The sequence below is a fragment of the Trichechus manatus genome, unplaced genomic scaffold (genome assembly GCF_000243295.1).
Source record: "Trichechus manatus latirostris isolate Lorelei unplaced genomic scaffold, TriManLat1.0 scaffold00147, whole genome shotgun sequence".
NCBI lineage: Eukaryota > Metazoa > Chordata > Mammalia > Sirenia > Trichechidae > Trichechus > Trichechus manatus.
The window spans coordinates 370,112-388,242 of NW_004444083.1; the positions used below are offsets into that span (position 1 = coordinate 370,112).

General features: G+C 36.9%; 1 protein-coding gene across 22 annotated transcripts in view; it reads left to right on the top strand.

Annotated features, from left to right (window-relative positions):
* The window catches only part of TRIP12 (thyroid hormone receptor interactor 12), a 142,420-nt gene that overhangs the window by 47,694 nt on the left and 76,595 nt on the right, over nt 1-18,131 (top strand). For 14 of the 22 annotated variants that reach the window (XM_023740066.1, XM_023740071.1, XM_023740072.1 and 11 more), the window contains 2 exons: nt 8,854-8,979; nt 9,768-10,570. In XM_023740066.1, the coding sequence (XP_023595834.1) occupies nt 8,854-8,979; nt 9,768-10,570 (929 nt within the window). The remainder of the gene's footprint in view (nt 1-8,853; nt 8,980-9,767; nt 10,571-18,131) is intronic. The other 8 variants (XM_023740080.1, XM_023740086.1, XM_023740083.1 and 5 more) reach the window with 2 other exon arrangements.

Consider the following 18,131-nt stretch of genomic DNA (forward strand, 5'->3'; position numbering starts at 1 on the left):
GGGAATCCGACGCTCTATAACTCTTTCTGAATGCTTTCTCAATCTCAGACTGTTTCCCTGGGAGGGTTTCAGTGTGAGAAAAAATAAATATATATAGACTCTTACAAAACTGGTGGGCATGAACAGTAAGCTTTAGCTTCCATTTGGAAAGCTGTTTTCTTTGTGATACAGAAAACAAGATAAAGGGCTCCATTTTAGAAGTTTGAAAGAAAAAGTGGTGGTTTGTTCTGTTTTTCTCATATACCATCTGCAAAGCCTTAAGCCATTGATTTTGACCTGTACGTAATCAGAGACAGAAATACCAGCGTGGAAAGGAAAACTTTAATAATGAAAGATGCAGGCCTTATACTTTGCTCACTGAGCCCTTAAGTGTAGCTGTGGAGTTGCAGACTTGGGAGTCAGAATACCTGGGCTTGGTCTCGCCTTTCCTGCCTAGGGGCTGTGTGACTTCAGGCAGGACTCATTCCCTACTTCTTTATAATGGGAATAACACCTGCCTCAGGTGTTACTTGAGGATTCAGCTGGGTAATGTATTTAAAGGAGCTTAATGTGAGGCTTGTAACATAAATCAGCACTTTAAAAAATATTTATCTTAATAAGTTTTTAAGTATTTATAAAAGCCAGTGTAATTCACAAGATACTTAGTACTGCATCTCTATTTTTTATTATTATGGTGTCTTTACCCCTCACCCCCACCCCTACTTTATTTGTGAAATGTGGATGTGAATGTAAATTGGGGTATAAGATTTCCCTTTGTTGGCCACCTTTTCCCGTGGTTTTCTGTTCATTCCTCTACCTTTTTTTTTTTGCTAAGTATTTTATTTTTTTAGGTGAAAGTTTACATAGCAAATTAGGTTCCCATTTAACAATTTTTATACAACTTGTTCCATGACATTGGTTACATTTTTCACAATTTGTCAACATTCTCATTATTTCCATTCTTCTTGTTCTGTTTCCATTAATTTAGCTTTCCTGGCCCTCCTTAGCTTCTCATCTTTGTTTTAGGGTAAATATTGACTGTTTGGCCTCGGATAGTTGATTATTGAAGGGAGCACAGTATTCAGGGGTGATAGTGTTTATTTTATAAGCCAGTCTATTAATTTGGATGAAAGGTAACCATCAAGGGTGGCTTCAGTTCCAAGTTCCAGTAGGATATCTTAGAGTGATAGTCTTGGGGGTTCCTCTAGTCTCTATTGGTCTAGTAAATCTGGCCTTTTTTTAGGAATTTGAGTTTTGTTCAACATTTTTCTCCTTTCTCTCTGGGACTTTCTATTGTATCACTGGTCGGAACAGTTTGGTAATGGTGATATCCATCTACTACTTCTGATCTCAGGTTAGAAGAGGCTGTGGTTCATGTGGGCTGTTAGTCCTGTGGACTAGTTCCTTCCTTGAGCCTTTGGTTTCCTTCATTCTCTTTCGTTCTAGATGAATAGAGACTAATAATTGTATCTTAGTGCCTTTTGTTTTCTTTCCACCATAATATAGTCTTATAATTTGCTCGCCCGTGCTCAGTATGCTCAGATCATTGAGCTTATAAATTTGTTGATTTTGTCTCACTGCTTCTAACCCTATCACTGTCTGCTTACCCACTTTCAGCAGAGTACCAAGAAAATATGAGTAAATAATACCATCATTATTAACTTCCCATTAAGTAGCAACGTCACTGTTAATTAAAAAAAAAAAAAAAAAAAACAAACCCGTTGCCTTTGAGTCGATTCCAACTCATAGTGACCCTATAGGACAGAGTAGAACTGCCCCATAGGGTTTCCAAGGAGCGGCTGGTGGATTTGAACTGCCACCGTTTGGGGTTGGCAGACGAGCTCTTCACCACTGCGCCACCAGAACTCCAGGCTTGCATATAGTATACATGAACTGCAGTGAAATTTTAAAGCTGGATTAGCCTATCGAGTTTAAGCAGTAAGTGTAAATTATGAGTTTATTTTAGTAATAATCTTCAAATTAGTTGAGAAAGAAGATTTAGTGGTATGTTTTGAATTACTTTGATTTCACCCTTTTGGAGGTGGATTTCCCATTTTAATTAGCTGAAGTTAAATATTCAGTTATTTTGTTTTCCTAGCTAAAGAAAATACCTCAGATTTGAAATTTGAGCACCAGTCAGCAATAAGTAAATGGCTTGGTTATGTATAATTCCTTCTTTTGAGAACCTTAGTGTGGATACCTCTATTGAACCACATTAACGGTGAGACCGCCTTATAAATTTCGTTTGGTACTTAAGGAATTATATCATTCCTGATGGCTGTCAGACTTGCCTGATATTGACCTGTTACCTAATGTAAAACATGACTATCATGTCATTTTCTTGTTGTCAACTTTATTAACAATAAAATCTAGATCCTTCCACAAGGCATTTAGGGACCATCCCTGTCTGGCCCTAGCCTGTCATTTCAGCCTTGTTTATCAATGCATCTCTATACTCAGGACAGTTTATATGATTTGCTAGATGCCTTGTATGTTTCATAATTTCCTTTCTCTACCTTACTTTGTTTTTTGACTGGCATACTTTTTCCTCAGCTTTTCAAACTTCCTGGCCTAGTTTAAATGCTATGCGATCTATAAGCCCTGTATTCTCTTGCTAGAAGTAATTTCTCCTTTGCTGGGATCTTTAGGGCACTTGTTAGATTGCTTTGTTTTGTGAGATTCTGACCTCTTTGAGGACAGGGACTGGACTGTATGTTAGCCGTACTTACAAGCCCTGTAGTGACTTGCGTGTGTTTGATAATTGGCACACCCAACACATCTCTTGAAATCAGTAGTTTATTACAGTAGTTCTCAAAGTCTTATCAGTTCGAGTTCTCCCTCTATTATGTGTATCTTATAATGTAAATATCTTTATTATTATGCCCTTCAGTATCTTGAAATGAATTAATAAATATATAAAATTCCTGCCTACACACAGTTTAGAAACATCAGTATAATGTGCTACCATTTTATAAAGATACAAATATACAGATAAAAGTAAAATAATTGATAAAATAATTTCAGGAGGTAAATGCTTGGGTACAGTGGCACAGTCTGACACAATAAAGTGTTCAGATGCTTGCATCTGTATGGGGATTCACTGAATGTGACAGCGATGACAGACACGGTTTTCAAAATGATGCATGATTCTTCATAAAGGTGCAAAAAAACATGTAATCTTCTGTTGACTCACGTGGTAGTTGCATTCCTGAAAAAATAGCATATATTAAAGCCAGTTTTTTTGGTTTTTTTTGACCTATGTCATTGCCAGATTTTCAGGTTTTTTCAAAAGGTTTTCACGTATCACCGTGGCTATTGGAAAAATATGGATCATGGGACAGTTCTTCATTGTGTGACTGTTCTGTATATGACATCTTCCTTCTCTAGTCCACACCTGCTAAATGCCAGTAGCAACCCTGTTCACCAACATCTGTTTCCAGAGTACCCCCTAGGGGCAGTACCATCGCTGTTAAGAAACATTGCTTTATAAGATACATAAGTAATTCTTTATTCTGAATTACTGAATCCTTTAGGCTGATATTTAGCTGTAACTAAACATAGGACTATTGTCCAGACTATTTAGCTTCAGTTTTGAGATTGAAATAGAAAACAGTATGTTTTATAGGAGCATTAGTGAGTTTTGTTTATTTAAAATGGTTTAAAGTTAACTTTCCAATTTGATTACTGAAAATCACTGGCTTATTTAAAGCATGCACCTTATAGGGTTAAAAACAAAACATCTGATTTTTGGAAGCCAAAGTTAATAATGTTATACTTACATATAAAATATAAAAACTCACTGCCGTTGAGTCGATTCTGACTCATAGTGACCTTATAGGACAGTAGAACTGCCCCATAGAGTTTCCAAGGAGGGCCGGGTGGATTGAACTGCCGACCTTTTGGTTAGTAGTCGAATGCTTAACCACTGTGCCACCAGGGCTCCTGTATAAAATATATATGTCTCTATATACACATAGATAAATTTGGAGATGTAATTGAACCCTAATTCCATTTGTATTTGGCAATATGTGCATGCGTTTGGGTTGTGCTTTTCTACGTCTGGCATAGAAATTAATTTCAAACAGAATTTAAAACACGCAGCATGAATTAATTAGCTACTTGCAACTAGCCACTTTCCACACAATCTTTTAGAGATGATTTTTAATCCTCTGGACTACTGAGGGTTTTACTAAATTGGTGAACCAAAAACCAAACCCATTGCTGTCGAGTCAGTTCTGACTCGTAGTGATACTAAATAGCTGTAAAAGTAAATTAAAACATCTAGAAGGTTACAGTTCATATAGTGTGCATAAAAGTCAACAAAGAGGAGTTTGAGGCTTGTATTCAAGTTAACAATCTTGACAACACATAACCCAGAGTTGATTATAGTCTGTTGTGCCACAGTGTGGGTTTCTTTAATGTGAATTAGCCCATATGCAGTTGGTAAATAGAGAAATGATGTCATTATAACGTGGAAGTAGCACTTGTTCATAGACAATTTTCTCCACAGTGTTAATATATGAAGTGAAATGGGGGCAAACCTTTCATTTAAAGAGGAAAGTTTGGTAATATATGAAGACCTTAGGAAAACCTGAAGTTTATAGAAATCATTTAGTGCAAGAAATAGCTAGTTTAGTGGCTTCCAGAACCAACACTCTTTGCACTTTGCTAAATGCTTTCAAGAAGCTGCAAAAACATTACTCCTGTGTTTCTGAAGAAAGAAAATGATAGTTAAGGCTACTCTGGAATTGTGTTTTTACTTTTTTTTGAGTGGGTCTCAGAAGAAAATGCCTTTAAAAATTTATATTTTAAAGAAGGAAGTACAAAAATAAGACTCCAAAGGGTGGGCCGACTTACTAATGGTACAAATGTTAGTACCAATTTAGTCTTTCATTAAAATTGATGATGTTTTTGTTAGGACATTCATTACAGAGTAACAGGTTTGAGGGCTCTGTGCCCAGGCTTATTTTCACCATTAGCTCTGTTTTTAGTGGGTGATTTTGCAAAACTGTGAGGTTTTTCAGGAACACCCATGTAACGTAGAAGCTTCTAAACGCGCTCTCTCACACATGCGCACACAAATCATTGGGCCATCATTTACTAAATGGACTCATATGATAGAAGTTAATATTGAGCATCAAGATCTGTTAAGTGAGGGAGTCAGTAAAATGAGCTGAGAAGAAGGATGCAAGGCTCCCTTAGCTGTGAATACGGTAATGTTCTGTTTGGCTATTCTAGATTGGGCATCATTGTTCTATGAAGATTTACTTTGTGGTATTCTGAGCATTACAAATTTATAAATGGACATAATAAACTAGAGGTCCGCTTTAGGAGGCCCCTGATTGTCACTTCACGGTACGTACTATCCGGTTGCCTGTTCCTCTTGTGCTAAACCAGGGGTTGGAAGACTGACTATGGCTGATGGTCCAAATCCAGCCACCACCTGTTTTGTTAGTATATTTTGATTGGAGCACACCCATGCCCATTTGCTTATGTAACGTCCGTGGTTGCTTTTGCACTACAACTGCAGAGGTGTGAGTAGTTGTGACACAGTATTGACAGAAAGCTGAAAATATTTACTATCCGGCTTTTTACAGAAAAATATTTGATAACCCTTGCTCTAAACAAATAGGCACACGGACAGTGATGATCAGTATTTTACAATATTTCTAGGTATTCTTTCTTAACTTGCCTTCAGTGAGAATATCACACTTAAAATAATTTTAGGAAAGGAGGAATCAGATCAGTGTGGGCATTGTTGGATTTAAGCCAGTTTTGTGTTGCCTCAGTTTTCTAAGATGGCTGGATACTGTTAACTCTTTCATGGAGTTTACCTGTTAAATTTTTTCGTTCATTGAACGTGATGGTGAGGACACGAGAAATGCAAGAGTAGATTTAGCTATATGTCAAGTTACACGTGTTTTAAGACCAGTGAACAGTTTTATTTGGATTAAAAAAGAGGATTGCTATCTCTATAGTGAGTCCAACATTAGGTTGATGTCGGTCAATTTCTGATGACAAACAGAATGAATTTTTTTTTTTTTTTTTTTTTGGGGGACACTTATTAGGGGTATAGCAAAACATACTTGTTTTTAGGCTTGATATTTGAATATTAAAGTGTTTTGAAGACTGTTTTTTATAAAGTTGTTTGGCTTTGAATGAATAAAATTTCTTCTAAGATGATTTTTAAAAATTATATGCAAGGATTACAGCAAGGAATAATTTTTAATTTTATAATGAAAAGAAATAGAAAATATGATTTGATTAAAAAATCTATAGCAAACTTTAAGAAAATAAGAATGTAGAGGATCTGAATGACATAATTTTTAAATACTGATCCATGGATATTAAATTCTATACACTGAAAAAACATTTTTTTCGCCCCTTAGTAATTATGGAGATTTGAAAAATTAACGCATTTCTGAAAAGAGAGTATAGAACTCTCCGATCTGTTACTAGAAATATAACAAAAACAAAAGCAATCACCTAGGAATTAAATCTAATAAGGAACTCCTGGGTTAAAGCAAAATTCCCGTATGCAACGGAAGAATATTTAGGAAAAACAAAATCTAAGCCACAGTGTATAAAAGTCATACAAGGTTCAGCTTGGCTGCATCCAGAGAAGATACGTATCTTTAAACACTTTCGTTACTAAAGTGAAGACTTCAAGTCACGTGAAAGACTAACCTAGAGTTTTTAGTAGCTGATCTAGTCTAATAAGTCTTTAGGACGTACTAGTATTTCTGTCGGACAACGTTGTTGTTGTTAGGTGCATTGAGTCAGTTCCGACTCATAATGACCCCGTGTACAACAGAACAGAACACTGCCCGGTCCTGTGGCATCCTCACCATTGTTAGGCTTGAGCCCATTGTTGCAACCACTGTGTCAGTCCATATCCTTGAGGGTCCTTCCTCTTCTTCGATGACCCTCTACTTTACCAAGCATGATGTCCTCCAGGGACGAACCCCTTCTGATAACATGTCCAAAGTATGTGAGACATAGTCTCACCATCCTTGCTTCTAAGGAGCATTCTGGTTGTACTTCTTCCAAGAAAGATTTGTTGGTTCTCTGGCAGTCCATGGAATATTCAGTATTCTTCACCAACACCACAATTCTAAGGCAACAGTTCTTCTTCAGTCTTCCTTACTCATTGTCCAGCTTTCACATGTATATGAGGCGATTGAAAACACCATGGCTTGGGTCAGGTGCACCTTAGTCCTCAAGATGACATCTTCGCTTTTCACCCTTCAAAGAGGTTTTTTGCAGATTTGCTCAGTGCAGTGGGTCTTTTGATTTCTTGACTGCTGCTTCCACGGATGTTGATTGTGGATCCCAGTAAAATGAAATCCTTGACAACCTCAATCTTTTCTCCATTTATCGTGATGTTGCGTATTGGTCCAGTTGTGAGGATTTTTGTTTTCTTTATGTTGAGGTATAATCCATACTGAAGGCTGTGGTCTTTGATCTTCATCAGTAAGTGCTTCAAGTCCTCTTCACTTTCGGCAAGCATGTCAGAGATTAGAACCTTAAAAAAAATGATATTAGGGATCCAGGAAATACTTCCTTTTACTGAAAAGCTTATTTTTATATCTTTTTTTCCAAGAATCCATTATTGAATTCTGGAAAAATGGAAGACGTAGTAAAGATCCCAAAGAGAGAAACTTAGGTCATCTTTTTGAAGAGATAGTTGAACCGCAGTCATATCTTAAGAACTCTATGGTGTCGTTATAGATTCAGTTAAAATTATTTTTGTGAGGTTTTCCGTGATTTATTTCCAGTTCGTTTGAGATGGTGTTTGTAACCAAAGCCTTACAAAAGGTTTTTAAACACAGTAAATAGCTTTGGTATTAATGAAATTTGCATCATGGTTATTATGAGTTCTCATTAGAATACTCTCTTTTATGTTATTTACTTGGAGGATGTATGTTGGCTATGAATTACAAAGGTTGCATTTATTAAATTAATATCTCACCTCTATAATAGCACTTTTTCTGGGTATATATTGATACATGCTTTTCACTGCATATGTAAATCTCATGTAACCATTGCCAGAGTTTCAGAAAAGCTAACAACTGAACACACAGCTTCTTTGTGTTTCTCAAGCTTGCTGTTAGAACAATGCTGGCATAAGGATTTGACTTATTACAGATATGACTCTACCATCTCAATAATGGAATCTTTTGGATGTGTTTGGAATATTTTGTGGTGAATTCTTTTTTTAAGTATCTCTTTCTCTCTAGGACTTGGTGTTTGCTGTACTTGTTATTGATTAGTACTTTAAATTCTTAGCAACTGTCACTATATTGATATCATGTAGGTCTGTTTACTGTTTAGTACTTCTGATGATTTTCTGTATAAAATCATTTTGAGAATTGGTTTATCTGCCTCTCCATTTACTGTGCTAACCTGAAAATGTACAAGTTGGAAATCAGATCATTGTAGGGTTCATGAATTGCCTTTTTAATAAATTTTTAAAGCTATGATAGTTATATTTATTAAAGTTGATATTAATTCTAAAGTCTGGATTTGCTTTTTTTCAGCATGTTTGAATGTCTGAAGCAAAATTGCTGAAAAATTCATTATTGCTTTAGCAGCCATAGTACTGCTGTGCAGTTGTGGCCGCTGGGAATAATCGTCTTAACTCTCGGGTATTGAGGGGGTTGGTGGTAAGAGGCTTTTTTTTTTTTTTTTTTTGCCAAATGATTTGATAAAATATTTTAATTCTGAGAAATGTTTTGGAAAAGGTAGGGTCATTGTTGAAGAATTATGAGTCTTCATTTCTTTTTTCTTTTTAATGTAAAACTATTTCACATTCAGTATTGTATTTGCATCTCATTTTCCTGATAGATTTCTGTTTTGATTTTCTGCTGACAGGTCACATTTAGGGCAGGCAAAACATAAGGGATATAGCCCTCCTGAGAGTAGAAAATCTAATTCTAAGGCACCCAAAGTGCAGTCTAATACTACTTCTGAACTGTCAAGGGGACACCTTTCTAAAAGGTAAATCTTCGCATTGCTTATACATTTTCAAGGTAGAATTATTTGCATTTGAATCATTGCATAATATTAAAACTGACCAAATTATCCCAAAATGTTATGATACATGTTTTTATCATTCTCTGAGAATAACTTTTAGAGTTAATAGTTTATCACCTTTGCAGTGATGTTGGTGCAGTAGGCCTTAGACTATGAATTTTTTCTTTGCTTACAGAGCTGTGAGGTTCCTGTTTTGCTTAGCAAACCATTGGAGGCATCTAAAATGCCGTTTTACCATTTTCCTTAGTTTTTATTGTCAGAGCCATCGTTCAGGTCAACGATTTCTTAAGATCTAATTGGTAGGAGTCTTGGGGAAGGAAGTGTAACTGAAGATTTGGTGGTGCTACAATATAAAAGTTTCATTTCGAAAGTACATATGTTAATGTGTTTTAAGGCATCAGTATTCCAGTTTCAACTGGCTCTGAACCGCTAAGTGTTCTTCTTCTTACAGTCTTAATTCTTGCTTGTGATTGTAGAAGTGTTCGTGTCAGTAATCTTTTGGCTAAAACATAACCTTTATTTTCTAGTCAAATATTTTACCACCCAAAGTCACACCTGCTATTTTTTTCTGCAATTTTGAACCATTTGAAAACCTATGTCTGTTTAGTACTGGGCTTTTAGATAAAAATCTTGCCCTTTTTTCCTTTAAAAAGCTCTTATTTCCGGAGACTTAAGAAGTTAATAAGTAACATTATATAATGAGTTTAGTGATGACAGGCTGATATTAACTCTTCTTTTATCTAACCTCTTAGAAGCTGCAGTTCATCATCTGCTGTCATAGTTCCACAACCAGAGGATCCAGACAGAGCCAATACTTCAGAAAGGCAAAAAACGGGGCAGGTGCCTAAGAAGGACAGTTCTCGAGGAGTGAAACGCAGTGCTAGTCCAGACTACAACAGGACCAATTCTCCTAGCTCTGCAAAAAAACCCAAAGCACTTCAGCATACTGAATCTCCCTCAGAAACGAATAAGCCACATAGTAAGTCAAAGAAGAGACATTTAGACCAGGAGCAACAACTGAAATCTGCACAGTCGCCGTCAACAAGCAAGGCTCATACCCGAAAGAGTGGGGCCACTGGTAGTTCACGGAGTCAGAAAAGAAAGAGGACAGAGAGTTCTTGTATAAAGAGTGGTTCTGTGTCTGAATCAACTGGTGCCGAAGAGAGGTCTGCAAAACCTACCAAGCTGGCTTCAAAATCAGCCGCCTCAGCCAAAGCTGGGTGTAGCACCATCACTGATTCTTCTTCTGCTGCGTCTACTTCCTCCTCGTCTTCTGCTGTAGCCTCGGCCTCCTCCACTGTACCACCAGGTGCCAGGGTAAAACAAGGAAAAGACCAGAACAAAGCCAGGCGTTCCCGTTCAGCATCCAGTCCCAGTCCCAGAAGAAGTAGCAGGGAAAAGGAACAGAGTAAAACTGGTGGCTCTTCAAAATTTGATTGGGCTGCTCGTTTCAGCCCTAAAGTTAGCCTTCCTAAAACAAAACTGTCTCTTCCAGGGTCTTCTAAGTCAGAGACATCAAAACCTGGACCTTCTGGATTACAGGCCAAATTAGCAAGTAAGTTTACGGGCAGATCCTTTTTTTTTTTTTTAAATTAAAGAATATTATTCTTGGTTTGTATAAAAGTGATTATGCTTTCAAAGTAGTCAGATTTTTTTCCATCTAAGGCTGTCTTGAGTTTATTACTATACTTGTATCTGTACATAAAAGTACATAATAATTGATATCACCTTTACTTTTAGGGAGATAGATATGGAATACTGTCTGTTATTACTAAACCATTATATTTTAGTATCTGTATCATTCTTTATCCTTGCAGCATCTGCTCTTTCAGTAATTTGCTAACATCAGGATGGGACAATAAAGTTGGGTATTCTGTATCAGAGATACAATATATTAGATATACAATTATCATTCTAGCTATGAAACAGAGTTGCTCTTGACCACCATGAGAGATCAGATTTTTTTTTGGTATTGTATACTTATAGATATTTAAGTTCTGGATGTATGTAAACACTGAGCAAAGTTATTAGAGTAACCACACTGGGATATAAATTAATCCTTTTCCCGTGTAATATTTTTTATGGCCTTTAAAGAGTTTAGTCTAAAGATGAATACCTCGTATGTTCTCCACACTGTGCTCTGGGTCCTGGATGAATGAACATTGCTCTGTGGAAGCTTACAGTGAAGTAGGAAGAACTAACGATATCAACGATTAATGAGAAGCTCATGGGAGAAACAGTGTGTTATGTGCCTTCCCTTATGAGCCAGCCTTGGTGATCTTGAGGCACATTTCTCCCTCTTTTTTCTAAAAGACTTCTTCAGGAGGCCAGACGTCCATCTCATTAGAACTGATCACTGTAATGCTAAAGTGTCTCCCCCCTCTCCTTCCTTTCTTCTCTTCATTTCATCTAAAATGGACACAGAGAAAAATACAACACTTATCCACAATTTTTAAAAGCACTGAGTTTTTGTAACATTTAATTGGGAAGCTTGTTTTGACCATCTTTTCTCCTTTTGAGTCCTCATAGAGGATTCAGATTTCACATCCACATTTTGGTAAGTCTAGAACTTTTTCTTGGTTATAGGAAGAAGGTGGCCAAGGTCCTAGGATAATATTGGTTTCTGGATTTGTTAGCTCTGTATGGTGTAACCCCCTACAGTCTGTAATTATTTTATGTTGATTCAGTATTAGCTAAACTCTGAGACTATTAATAGACCCTAAATAAAAATCTCAAGTTGAACCTGTACCGTAGGGTTATTGTGAGGGTAACATCTTTTATTCTTAGATTGTGGAAATTGGTTTTAGTTGGTATTTTAAATATGCAGTTAAGTTTATCAGTGTCAGCTTTTACACCTCATCTTCTCCCTGCTTTTTTATGAAGTAGAACTGAGACTTCTGCGTGTGCATGCGTGCGTGTGTCTCCTTTGTTGTAGCTGTGTGACCTCCATAGCCTGTGGACCAGGTTGACTTTAGAAGTAGTTCCATTGGGTTCACCCCTCCACTTTCTGCCTTCCAGTCTACCACACTTAAAGAGCTCTTCTCCTTTAACCCTTATTTCCGGGAGGGTCCCGGGGCCAGGTGATCGATTGCACTTGAGTTTCATGTGTTTGACTCTTCTCAGAGACCAGCTTTCTTTTCTTCTAGGGCCCGTTAACAAGGGTTTTAAAAGAAAGCTCGGCTGCACCAGTGGCTCATCAGTGGGGCTTCCTTGGTTGTAAGGGGAGCCCCGAACAAGGAGGCGCCAAGAGTTCTGACGCAGCCTCTGTGCCGTAATGACTCCAGTTCGTGTGTGCTAGTAAATGAGCCCTGCACACGGTCGCAGACTGACCTCGTGTTGTCAAAGTCATTTCCTAATTATTTTCCTCACTTTCACAAAATCTGTGTGTGTTCTTTTGTCACTAATGTCACTTTTCCATTTCCACTGCCACTATTCTAGTTCTAAGCTCTAATTATAGCCTGGGCTGTTGAAACAAGAAAAGGGAACCAAATTTGTCTTAACTTCTAATACGTGTCAGGTGTTTCACACAAGCACTTGCATTTAATTTTTAAAATAATGGTGCGTTAGGATAGTTACTAAGGAAATTTATTTCAAGGGGTGAAATAACTTGCCTGAGTAACATACGTCATAAGTGGCAGAGTTAGGATTTGAAGATGGGGTATGTGTGACTTTGAGCCTGTGCTTTCTTTACTATGCCACTTAATTTTTTATCCTTACCGGTTCTCTGTGTTTTACTGTTGTAATATACTTGAGTCATTTAGAGATGTTAAAACCCTAGGTTAGATGAAATTTTATTTGATCCCACCTTTTTTGGTATAGATTCATTTTTAGGGATGAATAATACCCTGAATGCAGGGGTCCATATCGTATCATTAGTTACGTATTTGCTTCCTCTCAAACAAGTGAAAAGCATTTCAAAACAAAATAGTAGTAAATATTTAATGTTGTTACAAGTACCTGGTTAACTTTTCTAAATACATGAATTGTCTCATTTACTCCTCAACATCCAGGTATTATCATTTCCATATCTCACATAAGGAGTCAGGGTTATTGGTCAAGTTACTTGTCCAAGGTCATGTAGCTAAGAAGGGATGGAGCCACGAGTCCAGCCCAGGGGATCTGATAGCAGAGATCAGTCTCGAGACTAGGATGCATAAGCAAGCAGATTGGGAGGAGCTAAATCTTCAGAGGCTCCTTGTACTCAAACAGGGCAGGGTGAGTTGTAGTCATGATTAAATGTGACACTTTAGGAGGAAGCTTATGTAAGAAGCAAGACTGCAGTAGAAATGGCAGTACTTGATAATTTTGCTTAAGAGTGTAGAGGCAAATGAGGAATCTTATGATAATCTCTGGTTTCAAGTAACAGTATTTTGGGGAGAGAACTCTTAAAAGAGAGCTAAAAATCTGCATTTGAATCCTAGTTTTGCCATTTATCAGTTGGTGACAGTGGGGACGTCTGTAACCTTTCCTTGTAAAATGGGCATAGTAACTGCGGAATAAATGAGCATGTGAGGAGACTTAAGATAGTGCTTAGCACACACAATATGTAACAAGACTTAAGGATGCACGACTAAAGTTGAACATTTTAAGGCAGAAAATAATCTGGAGAATATTCAGAGTGGCCCTTTGAGAATGAATCCTAGCCATTTATCAGTTTCTTAATACCAGTTCTCTTATTTGGAAAATGATTGTATTCATTTGAAAAGCATAAATGAGAGAATGTGTATGAAAATAACTTTATAAAATTAAAGTGTCATGTAAGTATATAATGGTGTTTTTGAGAGTTGTAGTCTTAATATTTGAATGACTTTTATATGCATCAAGGATTTGTTTGTTTTTTACATTGATCCAGAGGACAGAGTTCAATTCAGTGAATAGAAATTGAAAAGTAGGTTTCTGATTAACATAAATCTCGGGGGGGGGGGATCTATAAATTATCTAAAAACTTCGTCCATTTTTTATGTGAGATAGGGTAGGTCCCCCCTCCCCCAGCCCCATGTCCTTTGTTTTTTTCCAACTTTTAAAAATCAGTGACCCTGCTAATTAGAATGTGATGTGTTTATTCAGGTAAAGGGTAATTTTAGAATACAATTGGGCAGTAAAACTTAATGTTAAAGGGAGTTTTTTTTGAAATTGTACGAATAGCAGTCTTCTAAGATGCTTTGTGATAGACCATTCCCCGTGGCCAGACATTACTCCAGGAGATTCAGGATGTACATTAACATATTGAAAGCTCTGAAAAGTCTTGCAGTAACTTTTGCTTAACCCAGTATTGATCACCTGTTATTACTTTGTGAGACAGCAGCGGTCCATGGAATATACTTTGGGAAATGATAAAATGCATTTAATCAGGACACTTAAGCAGGAAGGCCTTTCACAGTGTGCTGCTCTGGCAAATGTTTATAGGCTGATGAACAAGTTCCTGGTTAGGAATTAGGGCTGGCATGAGAGTTAGTGAAACAGCTTCTTTAGCAATGGGCTTCATGAAACGTTGCTGCTTGCCAGCTGCAACTGATCAAAATAGCTCTGGGCTAGAGATCACCCTGTATCAGTTGGTAGACGTCTTGAGAGTACCCCAGAAAGGATAGTGTTAATTTGTAATATACATTAGGATATTATTACAGCTATGTGTTGTTTAACAGACATTCTTACAAAGTTATGTAGCAAACTATAATACCAGTAGCTTAATGTAATGATACAAATGATTTTCAAAAAAGTATTTTTATAATTAGCTTGGCTTCAAAGTATATTTTGCCAGTCTGTGTTCTTTTTAATGTAAGCTAATTTTAAAATACTGTGACTATTGCAAAGTATGCTGTATCTGGATAGTGGAAAGAGATAACATAGAAATGTAAGATACAGTCTGTAACCCAAATCTGGGTAATTATGAGATTTCATTTTTTGGTAAAGATTATACACAACAAAACATACACCAAATCAACAATTTCTACATATTACATTGGTTACATTCTTCAAGTTGTGCCACCTTTCTCGATATCCTTTTCCAAATTATTTCACTATCATTAACAGAAACTCACTGCCCCCTAAGCTTCTCATCTAACCTTTTGAGTTGCTGTTGTCCATTTGATTACATATAGATAATTGTTTAAAAGAACACAGAGCTCAAGGCACACGTCCTTTTCTGTTTAAGCTAAACTGTATTTGATTTAAAGATAACTTTAGGGTATCGTTTTGGCTTAAGGTTTAAAGATTTCCTCAGGGCATTAGTTTAAGTAGTGGGGGTGGTCATTCAGCTTCCGTGGCTCGAGAAATTCTGGGTTCCATGAGAATTTGAAGTTCTGTTCCATATTTTTTCCTCCTTTGATCAGAATTCTTCTGTAGTATCTTTGATCAAAATATACAGTAATGGTAACTGGGTACTATCTGGGTCTTTTAGTATCACAGCAAAGGAGGCAGTTATTCAAGTAAGCAATTAGACATGCATTCCAGTTCTGCCTCCATTTCCTAACCCTTCTTCTTCCTCTGCTGCTCCAGGAGAGTAGAGACCAATTACTGTACTTTGGATGACCACTAGCAATTTTTTAAGACCCCAGGTACTATACAGTGAACTAGGAGGTAGAATGAAACCAAAAAACCAAACCCATTGCCGTTGAGTCAATTCCAACAGAGTAGAACTGCCCCGTAGGGTTTCAGGGAGCAGTTGGTGGATTCAAACTGCCAACCTTTCGGTTAGCAGCTATAGCACTTAACTATCACACCACCAGGGCTCTCAGGAGGTAGAACGGAAGCACTAGAATCAATCCTAGGCCAATTGATTGGAATGGCCCACAAAACCATGACCCTAAACATCCAACCCAAGAAAACAAATCCCATGAGGTGTTTGTTTGTACATAGGCAGTATTGGAAGCTGCTTTTTTTTTTTTTTTTTTTTTTTTGGTAGAAATATATGTCACACAACATTTACCAGTTGAACGTTTTCCAGGTGTATAGCTCAGTGACATTAATCATGCTGTGCGACTGTTTTAATTATGGAACTTATTTATAGAAAAATTTTAAAGGTATTACATTTCCAGTCTGATATGTCTATTTGTAGAGCTAGTTTACTCTCCATTATTTAAAGCGGACATCGTGTGCACATTATTAATAACATAGTCAGCAGTAGCCACCAGTTCATTTCATCTTGAGTTTCATACTCTTCTGGATACTTGCATGCAGCCTGTGGCCATTATTAGAACTTGACAAGAACCAGGGCAGCTGCCGAAATCTGGGGAGGTAATTCTGCTTCAATTAGGGCTCTTTCCATCAGTCTGAGACACAGTGCTTTGCATCTCTAACAGGGAGGGAGGAATTATGAATGAGTTTTGTAGGAGAATTCTTCACCTAGTTACATCTTGTAGGATCATTCCTGTTGAGCCGGAAAAGTTGTATATTAAAGTCTGTACAACTTGTCTAAGAGAAATGAAGACACTATGCAGGGACAATTTCAGTAAATGCTGTAGCATGCTATTTTGCAACAGCAGTAATAACAACCAAAAAAATATGTGTATGATTACATAGGTAGACAGGTATGCATATATATGGGTAGGAAGGCACATGTGAGTGTACAGGTGTACATGTACAGGTGTATCTGTAGGCATATGTATGTATATACATGTTTATGTGTGCTGCATATATATTCATATATATAATAAACCACATAGGGAGCACAGTTATGGATACTTCCTAGATATAACCAAACACCTGGCGGGATTGGTTTACTGGGTGTGAAGGCTTGGGACCATAGTCTCATGGAACAGCTCAGTCAATTGGCATAGTTTAGTTCATAAAGATAATGTTCCTAGTTTGGAGGTAGCATTTGGGGCCTTAAAAGCTTGGGAGCAGCCATCTAAGATACAGCTATTGGTCTCTACTTGTCTGGAACAATAGAGAAAGAAGGAAACCAAAGACAAGAGAAACTAGTCCACAGGATTAATGGCCTACGTGAACCACACCTCTTAATAACCTGAGACTAGAAGAACTAGATGATGCCTAGCTACCACTACCAATCGTTCTGACCAGGGACACTATAGAAGGTCCCGGAGAGAAAGGGAGAAAAATGTAGAACAAAACTCAAATTCCTAACAAAGGTCAGACTTACTGGACCGATAGAGATTAGAGGAACTCTCGAGGCTATCACCCTAAGATACTCTTGGAACTTGAGACTGAAGCTAGCTACTCCTGATGGTCACCTTTCATCCAGGTAATAGATTGGCTTATAAAATAAACATTATCACCTGTGAATACTGTCCTTCTTTAAGTAATCAACTGTATGAGACCAAACGGTCAACGTTTACCCAAAAACAAAGATGAAAAGTTGAGGGGCAGGGAAGCTAGATTAATGGAAACAGAACAAAAAGAATGGAAATAATGAGAATGTTGACACATTGTGAAAAATATAACCGATGTCATGGAACAAGTTGTATAAAAATTGTTAAATGGGAACCTAATTTGCTACGTAAACTTTCACCTAAAACCCAATAAAATATTAAAAAAAAAGAAGTTGTATATTAACCTTGTAAATATTGGGAAGGGAGCTTAAAAGTAAAAGCCTTCAGTGTTAAGAGGTTTTTTTTCTTTTTTAAAAAAATATTATAAGGCAGATAATTTAACAACTTAAACCTTTAATAGTTTTGATATATAACCACTTTGAAAAATTACCAGTCAGTAAAGAATCCTAATATTTTTGAGGGTTTTGTAAAAAATACATTTAAAAAAAAAAAGCTGCCAAATTAAAATAAATAACTGGAAATAAATACGGTTGGCCTCTTTATTAAGAAGTTATGTTTACATTGTGAATTTTAAATGTATTACGTATTTTTGTATGCCAGGTCAGAATAAGAATTAGCCAACTTACGTTTCACTAAACTTAAATATAAATTAGTGAAAAGTATTCTTTTATATTAGTGCCTCTGTATTCTGTAGTAGTTTTGACACTTGTGATTCTAAAATGTTTGTTATGAAATCAGGAAAATACTAAAACGTGCAAGGAAGAAAATACAAATCCCCTGAATTCCACACCAAAGACTACCTCTTATTCTGTGTGTGTGTGTGTGTGTGTGTGTGTGTGTGTGTGTGTGTGTGTGTGTCCTGTCAGCTTTCCCCCCGCTTTTTTTTTT